This window comes from Vespa crabro, chromosome 8 (genome assembly GCF_910589235.1).
Source record: "Vespa crabro chromosome 8, iyVesCrab1.2, whole genome shotgun sequence".
Taxonomy (NCBI): domain Eukaryota; kingdom Metazoa; phylum Arthropoda; class Insecta; order Hymenoptera; family Vespidae; genus Vespa; species Vespa crabro.
Genome location: NC_060962.1, coordinates 5,650,212 through 5,666,334, shown reverse-complemented (window position 1 = coordinate 5,666,334; position 16,123 = coordinate 5,650,212). Strand labels below are relative to the sequence as shown.

Here is a 16,123-nt window from a genome sequence, read left to right as displayed (position 1 = left end):
ATATTATTTATTTGTTTATCGAAAAGAAGAATGTGATGGAACATTTTTTTCATTCTCATAAAAATTACTCGACTCAAATTACTTCTTTTTTTATCGGATTGCAAAGAAATAAATTTTGAAATTGCGTTATTTCGTAGAAGGACGGAAATTTCGAGATGATGTAAAAGGAGAAAAGGGAAAACAAAGAGGGAAAGAAAGAAAGGAAGGAAGGAAGAGAAAGAAAGAGGAGAAAAAAAAAATAGAAAATAGAAAAATCTCGTTCATTTCTTCGAGCCCTCCACCCCACCCCATCCCACCTCCCTGCCCTCCCGTCCCTTTCCTCTGTGAAATCCAGGAATTATACGCCCTGTTTAAATCGAGATCCCTTAAGCGCGTTTCTCTCGTTGAGAAAACCACAATGACGAGAGCCACTCGCGATTCTAAATGGAACAGACCACGAATTACTGTAGACAACGTGACCAAAGCCAGACCTAGTTATATATCTAATACTTCGCGTTGTCGCATCTTAAAATTGTTTTGAAAATATATACAAAATCAATTTTTGTAACCTTTTCTTTCCCCCGACTTTATATATATATATATATATATATATAATATATATAAATAATAACTTTATATAATTTCCATTATAATAATTTTAAGCTATAAATAAATAAAAAAAAGAAGAAAAAAACGAACAAAATCACAAAACGATTATCTCCTCCTTCTTCTTTGATCGTAGATTCGATGCCTCTACGAAGATTTCCAGACATCGTGGGATGTAGTTGACCCCCTGCTGCCTTTCCAGCCGGAAAGAGAGGACAACCGAGGGAAAGAAAAAAGAGAGAGAGAGAGAGAGAGAGAGAGAGAGAGAGAGAGAAAGAGAGAGAGGGAGAAAGGCAGACAGAAAGACAGACGGACGGACAGACAGACAGAAGGGCACAGATAGATCGAAAAAAACAAAGAAAAGGAAAGCTCGTGAAGGTGACAGTTAAAGAAAAAGAAATGTATAAAAAAGAGGAGGAGGAATAAAATAGAAGAATTATAATAGTAAGACAAGGAAAAGAAGAGAATAGATGAATATAAAGTAAAAATAAAAAAAAAAAAAAAAAATCATATAGGAAAAAAAACGCGGCAAAGAATCAAGTATATCGAACGAAGAAGAGGAAGAAGAGGAAGTGCGGTGTGAGGTGGTTAACGTTTGTAAAAAGAAAAAAAAAAAAAAAAAGAGAATAAATATTAGGTGGATGTATTTGTGCACACGGATTCCTCGAGAACGTTCGTGCTTATGCGTGCATGATTAGGGGCTCGGGGCCCTCCGGGCTAAAAAAGGAGGAGGCTGGCTGGAAAGGTGGGAAGGTGGAGAAAAATAGTGGTAAATCCAAGCTCCACCAGGCTGGAGGGTGAAAACGTGGCACCTTCTCTTTGGGAACGACTCGAGCTGGATCTCGAGGAAAGCAAAGCGTGCGAAAGCAACGAAAGAGGGAAAAAAAGTGGAAGAGAAAGAGGAAGTGGAAGTGGAAGTGGAAGTGGAAGTGGAAGTGGAAGAGGAAGTGGAAGTCGAAGAGGAGGAGGAGGTGGAGGAGGAAGAGAAAGAAGCGAGGAACTATTAGAGAAAGGTATAAGAAGAGAAAGAGGAAGAAAAAGAGAAAGGAGAAGAAGAAGAAGAGGAAGAAGAAAAGGTGAAAGAGAAGATATTAGAGAATAGAATTTGCTACCGGTGGTTGTTACTTGGCCAACGGAGCATCGAGAGTATCGAGAATCGAAAATCGAGGGTAGGTTTGAGCTCGTTTGCCATGCTATATTCTTTCTTCCTTTTCACCTTCTTCTCTCTCTCTCTCTCTCTCACTCTCTCTCTCTCTCTTTCTCTCTTCCTCCTTTTCTCCCTCTGTCGTATCTTTGGAATATTTCATTTCGAAATCTCAGCTCTTTTTGCATCGTCCTTAAAAACCCCTGAGTATTTACTTTTTACATTTTTTACGTTCACGATCCAATCCCACCCCAACCCCACCCCATCCTCAACTCCATCCCCTAACAACCATATCTTTTACTCTTACGGTAAACTCGATTCGGTATTTTGAATATTAAAGGAATTCCAATAGGATTCGACGAGATAATCCGAATAAATTATTATTTTTTTTGTTCTTCTTCTTCTTCTCCTTTTTTTTTTTTTCTTGTCAAATATAATATTTAAATAGATAGATATATCTATAATTATTCTTTTTTTTTCCTTTTCTTTTCTTTTCATTTATCCTTTTTTTTTTGTTTGTTGTTTTATTTTTTTCTATTTTGTTTCTTCCTTTTCGCCATATTAATAAAAGATAACTTAATTAGAATTGTACGATCAATATGACTACTATCAAAGTTACTCTCTCTCTCTCTCTCTCTCTCTCTCTCCCTTCCGTAAAGAGATTAACGCGAATGTCGAATTCGATTTTTTATTTATATTTTTTTTGTTTTGTTTTTTCTTTTTTCCTCTGAGAATACGATTTAACGAGACGACGATCTCATGACGATGGATGGATAAGAGTTGAGTCACGATTAGAGGTTGAAAATTAGAACGATAGTCTCCGCGCGTGCACCCGTTTCCTCGTTTTTTGTGTTTTTTTTTTTTTTTGTTTTTTGTTTTTCCTTTTCCTTTACTTTTCTTTTCCTTTTTTTTTTTTACCCTTTTTAAAAGCACTTTAAAGTTTATTCGTACCGCGCCGAGGAGTAGAGTTATAAAAGAGAATTTTAAAGTTTACATTAAATTACACGGCAACTTTTAGCACTATATTCGAATTATAATAATGTAGTTGGATCTCAAGGAAATCGGATTTCGATTTTGGATCGAATTTAAGGTTGCCGTCTAAGTTGTCATCACTTTTTTTTTTTTTTAAGATCCTCCATTTCCTTCATCGTTATCTATAAAGGTATTTATTAATTATCGTTATATCGAATAATACTTATCGTTTCTGTACGTTATGTACGTTTAAACTATACGTAATCGTAAAGACGTTTTTTTAAAATTAAAAATTATTCTTTTTAACACCGACACGTATACATTCATGCACTCCAGCATGTTTCTGGATCCCTCGATCTGACGTAAATTGACATGTGGGATTTTTTTGTAGTAAAGAAAAAAAAAAAGAAAAAAAAAAAAGAGAAGAAAAAGAAAAAAAAGAGAAATGAATTCTCGTAAAAAAAAAATCGATTTTTGTTTCGAAGGTTGATGCGCGTCCACGGGTGACACCGAACTCGAGTGCGGGAGAGTCCAACAGACATGAATATAACTTTGGTGACGGAGATACCCAGCAACGACACCTACAACGTTAGCAACGGTCTTGACTGCGGCGGGGAGCCATATCAGTATGGGATATTGGAAAGAGTTGGGATAGTGATTGTAGCGATCATCCTGAGTCTCGTTACGGTGATCGGCAACATTATGGTTATGATATCATTTAAGATCGACAAGCAATTACAAACTATCTCGAATTACTTTCTATTCAGTCTCGCGGTAGCCGATTTCGCGATAGGTCTGATATCTATGCCATTATTCACGGTATATACTGTGTTAGGTTATTGGCCATTGGGCCCGTATGTTTGCGACACGTGGCTCGCCCTCGATTATCTCGCGAGCAACGCGTCGGTTCTAAATCTTTTAATAATCAGTTTCGATAGATATTTCTCGGTAACGAGACCGCTCACATACAGGGCAAGAAGGACGACTGTAAAGGCTGCCATTATGATAGGTGAGTTCTCTATTTTCTTTCTCTTTCTTCTTTCTTCTTTTTTCTTTCTTTTTTTCCAAACGATATCCCTCTATTATCAAAATTCATAATAAATTTAATAAAATTGTTAATTCGCATTTAAAAACGTTAAATAATTTCATTAATCAACGTACGTATCTCACGACCGTAAAATAAAGTTTAACAGAATTGTCTTAAGTGGGGAAACTTATCGTGAAAAGATTATTAAAAAATATATTGTTTTCTTATTTTTTCTATTTTTTTTTTAACATTTGCATTTTGTTCGTCTTATCGAATGAATCTTAAATTTGAGAATAAATGTTCTCTCTTCCTTTCTCTCTCTCTCTCTCTCTCTTTCTCTCTATCTCTTTCTTATTTATTTATTTAATTCCCTCTTGTACTCTTAACTCTTATATTTTTATATAGTTGATCCATTAATATCTTTCTGGCCAAGTTCTAACGTAATAATAATTTCAAGATTTTTAAAGTAACTTCGTCGTAATAAAAGTTTCGGTAAACGCTGTACCGAACAACAAACTATGGTACGTTTATTGTTCTTGAAAAAGAGAAATAAAAAAAAGAAGGAAAAAAATCTCACGAGTTTCTTTTTTTTCTTTTTTCTTATGTATATTAAAAATCGAAAAATGACGAGATTGATCTCGCTAAACTATTACAGCTCGACGATGACGTGCGATTTTTTGACATTTTTTTTCTTTTTGTTTTTTTTACACGTCACTTACACATACGTTATATTGTACTAGTACTAAAAGTTAACGAACTTAATCGGATTCAACATTGATTGCGTATGAATGATCCTTTTTTTTTTTCTTTTTTTTTTTTAAATCCTCACGACGTTCAATATTCTTTCGATTCGTTTTTATCAACCACACGCCTAAATCGATGAACGAAAAGATAATGTTTGCCGATAGAATTTGGTTCGTCGATACCGCTTTTCCTCGATTTGGTTAATAAAATTATTCCGGCAAAAAAAAAAAAAAAATATATATATATATATATATATACATGTACATATATACATATCTTCAATTCATCTTCGATACTTTTCCTCATTTTCGATTAATTAAGATTTCAAAATGAATTTGTCCGGTTAAAAGGTTAATCCCATCCGAACAACCCGTCCGTTTAATCGGTAATCCTCTTCCTGCAGACCTGTTGAGAAGAGGCCACCATGAAATTTCGTTTCAGTGATTTTCGAAAATTTCAACGTCCTTCGTTTCCTCCCATGGAGGGAAGTCAGTGGAACTAATTACACGATCTCTCTCTCTCTCTCTCTCTCTCTCTCTCTCTCTCTAGCTCTATCTTTCTTCTTCTTTTTTTTTCTTGTTTCTTATTCGTTTCTGAACGGAATATTTAGTTGACTCGCTCCTTCACATCCGTATCGTTGATATTATGAAGAAGTTATTAAAAAAAAAAAAAAAAAGAAAAAAAAGGAAAAAAAAGAAGAAGAAAAAAGAGAAAAAGAAAAAGATAAAAAAGAAGAAGGAAAAGAAAAAAGGAAGAAAAAACAGGATCGTCGAGAACGCTAATTTTCTCGTATTAGCAGAAACCTCTCACTCTCTCTCCCTCCCTCCCTCGTTTCTCTCTCTCTCTCTCTCTCTCTATCTCGCCGTAGTTACCCCCGTTTCGAAACGTTGAAAACGAACGGAATGAAACTGTTACGTTAAAAAACAGTTCCTCCGGTAAACGAACGTCGACATCTCGCGTTAACACGGAAACACATTTTATACGATATTTTATATACATACATACATACATACATACATACATACATACATACATACATACATACATACATACATACATACATACATATATACATATATACATACATATGTAGACCTTAATACGGTCCCGTTCGAGAATGGAAGATCTTTCTCGATTTAGCAAAGATTTTATCCACGTTCGAGAGGAAAAATTTTTCTTCTCTCCTTTAATTTCTACTTTTTCCTCTTCTTCTTCTTCTTCTTCTTCTTCTTCTTCTTCTTCTTCTTCTTCTTCTTCTTCTTCTTCTTCTTCTTCTTCTTCTTCTTCTTCTTCTTCTTCTTCTTCTTCTTCTTCTTTTTCCTTTCCTTTGTCTATTTTCTTTTTCTTTTTCTTTTTTTACATTTTGGTTTCTTTTCTTTTTAATCGTTTCGTTATAATTGAATGATCATAAAGGAACAAATTAAACAAATTAAAAAAAAAAAAAAAAAAAAAAAAAAAAACAAGAAAGAAAGAAGAAAACAGAAAAATGAGTTAACAAAAGTCATTATCTCCTGAGAGATGTGCGTATAAATATAATATAATAAATAATAATTCGTAATTGAGATTCGTTCGATAAAATATATCTCGAAATAAAATGGGGAAAAGAAAAGGAAAGAAAGACAAAAGAAAAAGAAGGAAGATCAAATCGCGAGACGTTTGAAAAAAGAAGAAAAAAAAAAAAAAACAAGAAAAAGATGGAAAGAAAATAATCTAAGAGAAAAAATTCATTCATATTCGTAGAACGAGAAGAAGGAAAAAGTTTCTTATCTATCGTAGTTATAAAGTAAAGAAATGTCTTTCGAATTGAATTCTTTTTCTCTCTCTCTCTCTCTCTCTCTCTCTCTCTCTCTCTCTCTCTCTCCTTCTCTTTTTCTCTTTCTCTTTGCATGTTTAGGATGCGCGTGGGGTATCTCGTTACTTCTTTGGCCGCCTTGGATTTACGCTTGGCCTTACATCGAAGGCCAAAGAACTGTGCCAATCAATGCCTGCTATATTCAGTTCATCGAAACGAATCATTACATCACAGTCGGCACCGCGATAGCCGCATTCTATGTGCCAGTAACCGTAATGATTATACTTTATTGGCGAATATGGAAGGAAACGGAAAAACGACAAAGGGATCTGCCGAATCTACAAGCCGGAAAACAGGATGCAAGCAAACGCAGTAACTCCAGGTTGTTGTGGCACTTCTCCTTCTTAGAATTAATTATAAAATTAATTACGCATGTATTAAATATTTAAAACGTAACAAGCTTTTTAACGGTACGTTAGCTACATATCCGTTAGTTGAAGAAATTCAAAGGAAAAAAAAAAAAAAATATTTCCTCCCTCCACCCCCCACCATCAACTCACCCTACTCACCCTACTCATATCGATTCTGCATGGTGTAAGAACGAATAGCGAATTTTTTACTCGTTTCGAGATTCCTTTTCTTTTTCTTTTCTTTTCTTTTCTTTTCATTGTTTCTTCTTTCTTACGATCTCTTATCTCCACTCGGTTCTGTCTCGTTATCATTATCCTCGTACGTAAGTATCACGAATCATCGTGATTTTTGTGTTTGTTCTTTTTTTTTTTTTTTTTTTTTTTTTTTTTTTTTTTTTTTTTTTTTTTTTTTTTTTTTTTTTTTTTGTGAAAGAAGAAAAAAAAAGAAAAGAATAGAAAATCGTGAAACGCATTATCGATCCATCCATCTTTTTCCGATCCATTTAAAATTTAAAGTTGTAATGACGAAATTTATACGTAATTACGTCGGGAGATATAATTTTATTCGTACCATGTTAATTATAATATATTATAAATGTATTATATAATTTTTTTGTTATACAATGTTATTATATTGAAAAATTATCGTATTACTTTGTAGCAAGGGGGCATTAAAAATGTCTATATTAAGGTATGTTAAATCGAACTATATAAGTTTTAAAAAAAATCTGCGTAGTGACGAGGCCTTAGATATGGACGATTGCAAGAGACCTCGAAGTGAGTCTAGTATAGGTGCTGATGACGTACACACTCAACATCTCGCTGCTTCTTACATCGAGAAACATTATCCTGAATACGCTGGTGTAAGCATATACTTTCTCTCTCTCTCTCTCTCTCTCTCTCTCTCTCTCTCTCTCTCTCTCTTTCTCTTTCTTTCTCTATCTCTATCTCTCTCTCTCTTTCTCTCTTGATGAACTTCTTCTTTTTTTTACGATAAATTATAAGAAAGAAAGGATTTTATAATCATAACGTTAAAATAGATCTGTAATAATTGAAGTAAAGAATTAACATATATTTCAGTATGTCGATATAGTTTAATAGTTGAAAAAAAAAAAAAAGAAAGATTATCTTTTTACGTACCAAAGTATCCTAATTTATTGCAATTCTTTACAAGTAAATTAGATCAATGGCTTTGGTTAATTTTATTTTTCTTTGCTCTTTTACATTTTTTTTTCTTTTTTTTTTTCTTTTTCTTTTTCTTTTTTTTCTTTTCTTTATACACTCCTTTATTAATGGATAGTAATAAAATCATGGCGATTAAATAGCGAGAAGTTATAATAGTAATTTAGTCATATCGTAAATTTGTCGAATGCATAGTCATAGTAAAGTATCGCGCGCATGGTGTGTCCTGTGTGCACTAGGAGAGTTGCACAGGCGCACACTACAATGACCGGCCCCACCCAGAAAAAAGATTTCTAAATTAGAGGAGCACGTTCCTACTACACATATATATATATATATATATATATATATATATATGTATGTATGTATGTATATCTCTGTGAATTATATAGTTGAATGATGAGCGGAATTGTATCGTTGAGTTTCCCGTTTGAATGAGAAGAAAATTTGAGAAAATGCATTTTAATACCGTTGCAATTCTTTAATATTGAAGAACACAACGAGGACATTCTCGTGAGATAGCTCAAAGCTTCGTTCCCGGAGAGAGTGACCCGATTGTGTGAACTCCATGTCTATCACGGTTCAAATCCTATTAAGGACCACGCCGGGAACTCTGTTACAACGATCTCGGAATTAACGTCATCTCGACTATTATGATGCATTGTTATAGTCAATTCCCTTCGGATTTTCTCGATAAAAATAATCTATTTTTGATCTCGCCAAGACGACCGACTTTTTTCTTTTTTTCTTTTTTTTTTCTTTTTTTTTTTTCTTTTTTTTTTTTTTTAGAACGACCGACTTTCCTTTGCTCACTATCTTTCTCTCTCTGTCTCTCTTGTCATAAAATCATCCAAAAATTTGCCCAAAGAAGGCTCGTAGCATGACATAGTAGAAACATTTTCGTTATATCATTTAAATCGATATTAATTAATTATCAATTAATTGCTAACACGAATATTATCGTCATCGATATATCGTTTGTTTGTTGAAATCTAACGAGATACCCATTTTAAATAACTTTTTCGTTCGCTTACTCGCAAGTTATCTTTCGTTTTATTCCTTTTTTATCCCGTAAACATTTATTCCATTGCCATTAACTTCTTTGCCTTTTTTTTTCTCAAGGGGGGAAAAAGGAGGAGGTTCATTTAAAAGTATCATTAAAAGTTTATCTATGATTATTCTAATACTCTTTTTTAATCGAACGTCTAGAATATATATATATATATATATATATAAATTATAGTAATTAATTTCTATAAATGGAATGAACGATTTAAATAATAATAAATGATTTATAATAAAATATCGTTCGTTTGTTCAGAAGCACAGGCCGTTTTCGTGGACGTGGCTAAAACTATGGTGCATCGCGTGGTGGCACAGTGGTCGCGAAGACGAAGAGGATGACGAGGAGGTTTGTGGACCGGAAAGCAGTCGTACAGTTCATGGTTACGAGGACACACTTACGCCATTGTCCGCGGAAACACCATTGACAAGCACGGTCTCGAGATGTGATTCCCTCAGTGCCATGCATTCGACGGCATTGACCATCGAAAGGACGATTGGCACTGGAGAACACGTAGAATCAAAAAAGCCTGCTCGATCTGGCGAACTCTCCACGAAAAGCATCTCTAGCGACTCCGTACGTCGTTTTAATATCACCCTCGTTTCTTTTCTTTTTTCCTCCTTTCAAAAATTAGAATCCATAAGAATCTAAAATTTCGTGCGAGAATCTTTTTTGATAATTTTTTGCTTTCATTTTCTTTTGTTTCTTTGTTTTTTTTTTTTTTTTTTTTTAGTCTTTTTTCTTCTTTCTCTTCTTCTTCTTTTTTTAATTTAATTTAATTTTATTTCCAATGACATAACCCCGTAGGATCTGTCAATAAGATTCTATCAACGTTTAATCACATCATTTTTACGATTAAAGATATGATTATGACGTAGGGTCATAATTTTTAGATTGGATTAAGTATTCGTTGATATAGGAACGATCGTAAAATAGTTTTGAAGTTGAATCGTGATTTACTCTTTATACGATTTTTGCACAATGTAAATAAATGCGCGAATCAAATCAGTGCCAATATCGTACAGGAAAAAAAAATGTTATTTCATTTGAATTATTCGAAGAAACGTAGGAACGTTACGGAACGATCGTCCTTTTATTTACGACATTTTTATTTGTTTGTTTGTTTGTTTGTTTGCTTGTTTGTTTGTTTGTTTGTTTATTTGTTTATTCATTTGTTTTTTCTTTCTTTTCTTTTCTTTGTTTCTTTCTTCCTTTCTTTCACAGATACATGTACTCGAGTAAATAAGTAAGTACTTGAGTTATACTGAATACCAAGGAAAAAAATAAAACAAAATCAAATTTATCGACTCCGTACCAATATACCTTTTTCACTGTACGTTTCGCTCAAGCATCGATCTGTTAATCTGTCCGGCTGTAAATCTAATCGACGTATAAATTTATTAGACTATTAACGGTCTATTAAACGGCGATTCGTCCGTTGACGAATATGTTGACCGACGAATCTGTTTACTTAGACGACTATCGATCCAACGGATTATTAACTTCTCGTTCGTAGCTTAATTTAAGTGCTAAAACAAGTGCTCGCTACATCGGTTTCCTTCCTTGTAATATTGGATATTTGCGATCGACGCGACCAAGGTACTCTCGAGTTTCCGATAAAAATATTTAAGTTAATAACGATCGATCAGCATCCTTACCGTTCTAATAAATTTTTCTTCCTGACTTTCCTTCGAGTCTCTTTTTTTCTGGTTTTTTTCTTTTTTTTCTTCGTTTCCTCATCTTTAAAACAAGACATTGCCGAGAAATAAATTCTAAGATAAAACTTCGTCGTTATTTCATTTCCATTATTTTCATATTTTCGATACTGTTCCCATAATATTAATTTTAATTCATAAAAAGAAATGGATTTTAATTTCTTTACAGAGGGTATATGTCAATAAAGTAATCATCGAATAAACCTAAATCTATTATCCATTTAAAATAAAAGATCATAGATAAATAGAGCAATAACATAGTAACTATAATAATAATAATAATAATAATTTCTAATTAAGAATTAATAGGATGTTAGATATACAATGACACAAAAATGTATTTAAAGCAAATAATAAAAACTAATTAATTATAGTTTTATATTTATCATCGCAGGTCTACACGATCGTGATAAATCTTCCAACGAGGGAGAGCAACGGTGGCAGCAAGTACAGCGAAGTACGGCCAAGTATAAAAATGTATCACGAGGATGCGGTGACCTTTCAGTTACACGGTACGATAGAAGACGAGGAGACTTTAGCAAGTCCGTCATCTATGATCAGGCGACCTTCACAAATGCCAGATATAAGGATACCATTGAACGCAAAGAATATACCGAAGACATTACCTAGTAGCAAGGGTATACTTAACAAGGATAAACCTAATCAAAAAAAGAAGAAGAAGATACAGGAAAAGAAGGCCGATAGTAAAGCAGCTAAAACATTATCTGCTATTTTATTGGCGTTCATCATAACATGGACACCATATAACATTCTCGTTCTCCTTAAATCTATCACCGCCTGCACCTGGTACATACCCCAACAATTGTGGGACTTTGTCTATTACCTTTGCTACATCAACAGTACTGTGAATCCAATGTGTTATGCTCTGTGCAATGCGGCCTTCAGAAGGACCTATATGAGAATCCTTGAGTGCAAGTGGCACAGTAGAAACAGAACCGCGGTCGATAGAGGATGATGTCAGTAAATACGAGTGCTTCGATAAAACAAAACGAACAAAAGAAAAAAAAAGAAAAAAAAAGAGAGAGAGAAGAAAGGGGAAAAAGAAAACCCGCAACCCATCCCTATAACACCCTAAGTACTTCTTCTCTCTCAAAATCCATTGTCCTTAATATCCACTCCGACACTTATTTCCTTTCGCCGACAAAGGGAAAAAGAGTTTACATCGAAGCCTCGTACCGTTCTCTTATTACTTTTAACCCTTCGCAATCCACACCCAATCCCTTCGATCCCCATAACCTACCCCTTCTTCCCCACTCCCCATCACCACCTCCCCCTCCCCTTGTACCCCAAAATAACCAGTCCGCGAATCTTCTTTTTTCTAATCGTGTTGTTTCTCTTCGAGCGCACGAATCGAACGAGGAAATCGAGCTGCTTACTGTTGTTGCTATTGCTGCTGTTGCCATTGCAGCAGCTGCAATTGCTACTTTTGCTCCTGCTATTCAATCTTTCGGAGTCCTAACGGATACTTAACAATTGTAAAACTTGAAGAATGTAGGAAAGGAACAAAAGAGGAAACCAAAGAATAAAAAGAAAGAAAAAGAAAAAGAAAAAGTAAACATGTAAAATAGAGGAAGAAAAAGAAATCGTATAATACGACGAGATATAATCGTCGAACTTATCAATTTTTTCTTTTAAACGAAGAACTATCGAACTTTAGAAAATATGAAAATTTGTTAAAAGTAAAAACTCATTTCGTTCCTTTTTCGTCGTTATACATCTATCTATTCATCTATCTCTATTTTTTAATTCTTAATGGACTCCTAAGAGAAAAATTTGAGAATAGCGAGGAAGATTTAATTGAGGCAATCAATACGCAGCACAATTTCCGAGTTTTGAAAGTAACGCTAATCGTGGATACTGCCATATGGACATAAACGTGTTTTATTAGTACCTCCTTGTCCTTGTGCAAGGTATTCGGATTATTAAACGTAAACACAGACAGACACATACACACATGTACACGTACACTTACATACACACACACAAAGAGACATGTGTAATTAATACAAATTAATCCACGTACGGATTAACGCAAAAACGTTCAGAGACACACCCACGTGAAACGTAACACACTTATACATAAGGAATATACATATATACATACATACATACATACGTACATATATACATACATATACATACATACAGGTACTGATTTCATTAAATCAGTCCGAAACATCCCGCAAATCTTAGCCGGTTTTTCTTTACAAATCGAGAAGAAGAAAAAATAGAAAAAAAAAGACAGATATATATATATATATATATATATATATATATATATATTTAAGAAAAAAAAAAAAATAGGTGATCCTCATTCAAGGGTTTTGTTTCTGGAAATTCTAAAGATTATAAAAATCTTGGAGACCGGCACGGACGAGCGGGTGAAACGCTAAGTCGCACAAAAAAAAGTATTTAAGTCTCGAAGAAAATTATATACATAAATATAATATATGAAAACGATATACCGTAGTCCGAGCGATAAAGCGAAGTAGAAGAACGAAGATAAAAAAAAAGTTGGGATGTTCTTCTCCTTCGGTCTGTCGGGTTGGTAGGGGGCGGGACGTGGCGGGGCAGAGGGTGAAGGGGTAGGGGAGGAAAGAAAAGAAAAAGACGAAAAAAGACACGAAGAAATAAAGCAAAATATACGTAGAGAAGAGTGTGAATGTGTGAGAGAGAAAGAGACGGAGATAAGATGAATCGAGTATTAACACGAAACCGCCACTCATCGATGTACATTTTAAAAATGTAGTAATTGAAATATAAAACATACGACGTACACGTACATCCACACATACATACATACATACATACATACATACATACATACATACATACATACATGCATACATACATACATGAGTACATACGTACATACAAACAAGCACGCACATACATACAGAGAGTCTACACAGAAACCAAAAGAAAAAAAGAAAAAAAAAAACTAAGAAAAAAAATCATTGTAAATGAATGTTTTAAATGTAATAACGTGATGAAAGGAGACGATGCGGATGAGAGAGAGAGAGAGAGAGAGAGAGAGAGAGAGAGAGAGTGCGCGCAAACGACAAATGTTTTAAGTAGTTTAGAATAGCGAGAAAAAGTACGCGCTAAATCGAATTCTTCCGTACTGAATGACATTCTAATTATACGTGCCAAACAAAGCTTTAAAAGATATTGATGAAGAGAAAAAAAAATAAAAAAAAAGTAAAAAAGAAGAAGAAGAAGAAGAAGTGGGAAAACCAAAAAAAGAAAAACGAAAGAAAAAAAGAATAAAAAAAAAAAAACGCGAAGGAACAAAAACAAAAAACAAGGACGAAGAAGTAAAAGGGAAAGAAACGAAGAGGCCGACGAGATTGATAATCGTTATAGAAAAATTTCGAAGAGTATAAGGGATGAAACAAAAAAAAGAAAGAAGAGGGAATAAAATTAAAAATAAAAATAAAATAAAATAAAATAATAATAAAATAATAATAATAATAATAATAATAATAATAATAATAATAATAATAATAATAATAATAATAATAATGTATAGGTATTTATCGAAAGAAAAATACTGTGAAGTTTCGAAGGGGATAAAGGCGGGAAGGGGAGTGCGGCAATATAGCTAAAAAGCATTGTATTAACAAGTGACACATACACACACACACATACAAGCACATGCACACGCATACTTACAAATAAACATGCAAACGATTATAAATAACAATTTACGAGCTCGTAAACGAATCAAAGTCGGACGTAATGCATAAATACATACGTACATACATACATACATACATACATACATACATACATACATACATACATACATACATACATACATATATACATACATATATACATACATAGGTACATACAGATGTGTATATGTGTATGTACGGCTGTACGTTTATTATATGAGCGCGGGATGTACCTTTCGTACCGATTTTCGATATCCTGAAGCACAAAAAAAAACATTTTCTTTATATATATATATATATATGTATGTGTGTGTGTGTGTGTGTGTGTTTGTGTGTCTGTATGTATATATATATATATATATATATATATATATATATATATATAAAAGGAAAAACGAGTTCTCTTCCTAAATCAAACGTCTATGTGAAATTAAAAAGTTTCGTCTTTAGGTCGTATCGATGGTTCAGAATTAATGTGCTCATGTATAATAATCAGATCGATACCAAATCAATACTATTGACATCAGTAATCGAATAATAATATCTATGTCATAAGTATTAAAAATATTGACACCTATTTGATACTACTATGAAAATTAAAAAAAAGAAAAAAAAAAAAAGAAAAATCGATAATTGTATTTTATCTTTTATCATTAAAAAATCAATCGTTTGAGAAATCATTCTTCGTTTGTTTATTAATCGATCGATATATCATTAAAGGCATCAAGCAGATATTGTCATTCGTTGCCAAATATTTTTTTAATTCCATATCGATTGAATGCATATATATATATATATATATCAGTATAGAAAATTGTTACCAATCAATTGAAATTTTAATAATTATTTATTGATACTATCCATTGAATATTCTGATATTACTATGGTATCATTGTAGTGATTGAATCATTATCAATAATATCGATTTGTATCGATTAATGATCATTATATATGAGACGATTAATGGAATCATAGAATTCTCGTTGATGATATCTATTAGTCTATAGTTTTTTTAATAAACGAAACGCGCCATTAACAAACTAACTATATATATATATATATATATATATATATATATATATATATATATATATATATATATATATGTATATATATGCAACGTCTAAACAGTACCGTCGGTCCTTTTTGCACAAATAGTTGTAGCTGGATTGAGAAGATTCTCGTACTATTTTTTAATGTTAGAAGAATTATCTACGAATGATCCACAAAAAAGATCGATTTGATAGACATTCCCCTTTGAAAGAAATGAATGTAAAAGGAAAAGAAAAGGGAAAAGAAAAAAAAAAAGAAAGAAAGAACAAAAAAAGAAAACGAAGAAAGAAAGAAGACTCTATTAAAAAAACGAACGGTGAATGATGAGCGTTAAGAATTTTTACAACAAAAATATCTTTATGACTCGTAATACTTAAACCTCCCCTATAACCATTGGTCAATAATTGCGAGATATTTCAAACGAAACGAAACAAAGATATTTCTTTTTTGCGATACAATTTTAAAACTGTTTTATCGACGAAAAAAGAAATGGGAAAAGAAAAAAAAAACAGAAAAAAAGAAACAAGAAAAGAAAAGAAAAACAGAAAAAAAAAATGAAAGTAATGAGAAAAGGAATAATGATTACTGGGCGAATTTCATTGATAAATCGTTCGCGCGAATATTCTTATCTTCCATTTAAGGACACGATATTATCAATTATACTGATATTGTCACAAAATTTCAATGGATATATTTCATCGGGTGCAAACAAAATCCGATCTTTTAAATCGATCT

The 16,123-nt window shown here is 32.8% G+C and overlaps 1 protein-coding gene across 2 annotated transcripts; it reads left to right on the top strand.

Annotated features, from left to right (window-relative positions):
* The first annotated feature begins 984 nt into the window (after positions 1 to 984).
* Positions 985 to 12,935, top strand: LOC124425867 (muscarinic acetylcholine receptor DM1). Of its 2 annotated transcripts, none has more exons than XM_046966868.1 (6): positions 985 to 1,754; positions 3,187 to 3,710; positions 6,367 to 6,646; positions 7,411 to 7,537; positions 9,178 to 9,495; positions 11,029 to 12,935. In XM_046966868.1, the coding sequence occupies exons 2-6, from the start codon at positions 3,242 to 3,244 to the stop codon at positions 11,608 to 11,610; spliced, it is 1,776 nt and encodes a 591-aa protein (XP_046822824.1). In that variant the 5' UTR covers positions 985 to 1,754; positions 3,187 to 3,241; the 3' UTR covers positions 11,611 to 12,935. The 2 variants fall into 2 exon arrangements, with proteins under 2 accessions (XP_046822824.1, XP_046822823.1); XM_046966867.1 differs by having other exon boundaries at positions 6,367 to 6,649.
* Positions 12,936 to 16,123: the final 3,188 nt, after the last annotated feature.

What these genes read in the sequence shown, in the direction of transcription:
- LOC124425867 (XM_046966867.1), top strand. Translation starts at nt 3,242, where the DNA reads ATGAATATAACTTTGGTGACGGAGATACCCAGCAACGACACCTACAAC. An exon ending in AAAGGCTGCCATTATGATAG is followed by an intron (nt 3,711 to 6,366) that starts GTGAGTTCTCTA and finishes TTGCATGTTTAG; the next exon opens with GATGCGCGTGGGGTATCTCG. An exon ending in AAACGCAGTAACTCCAGGTT is followed by an intron (nt 6,650 to 7,410) that starts GTTGTGGCACTT and finishes AAATCTGCGTAG; the next exon opens with TGACGAGGCCTTAGATATGG.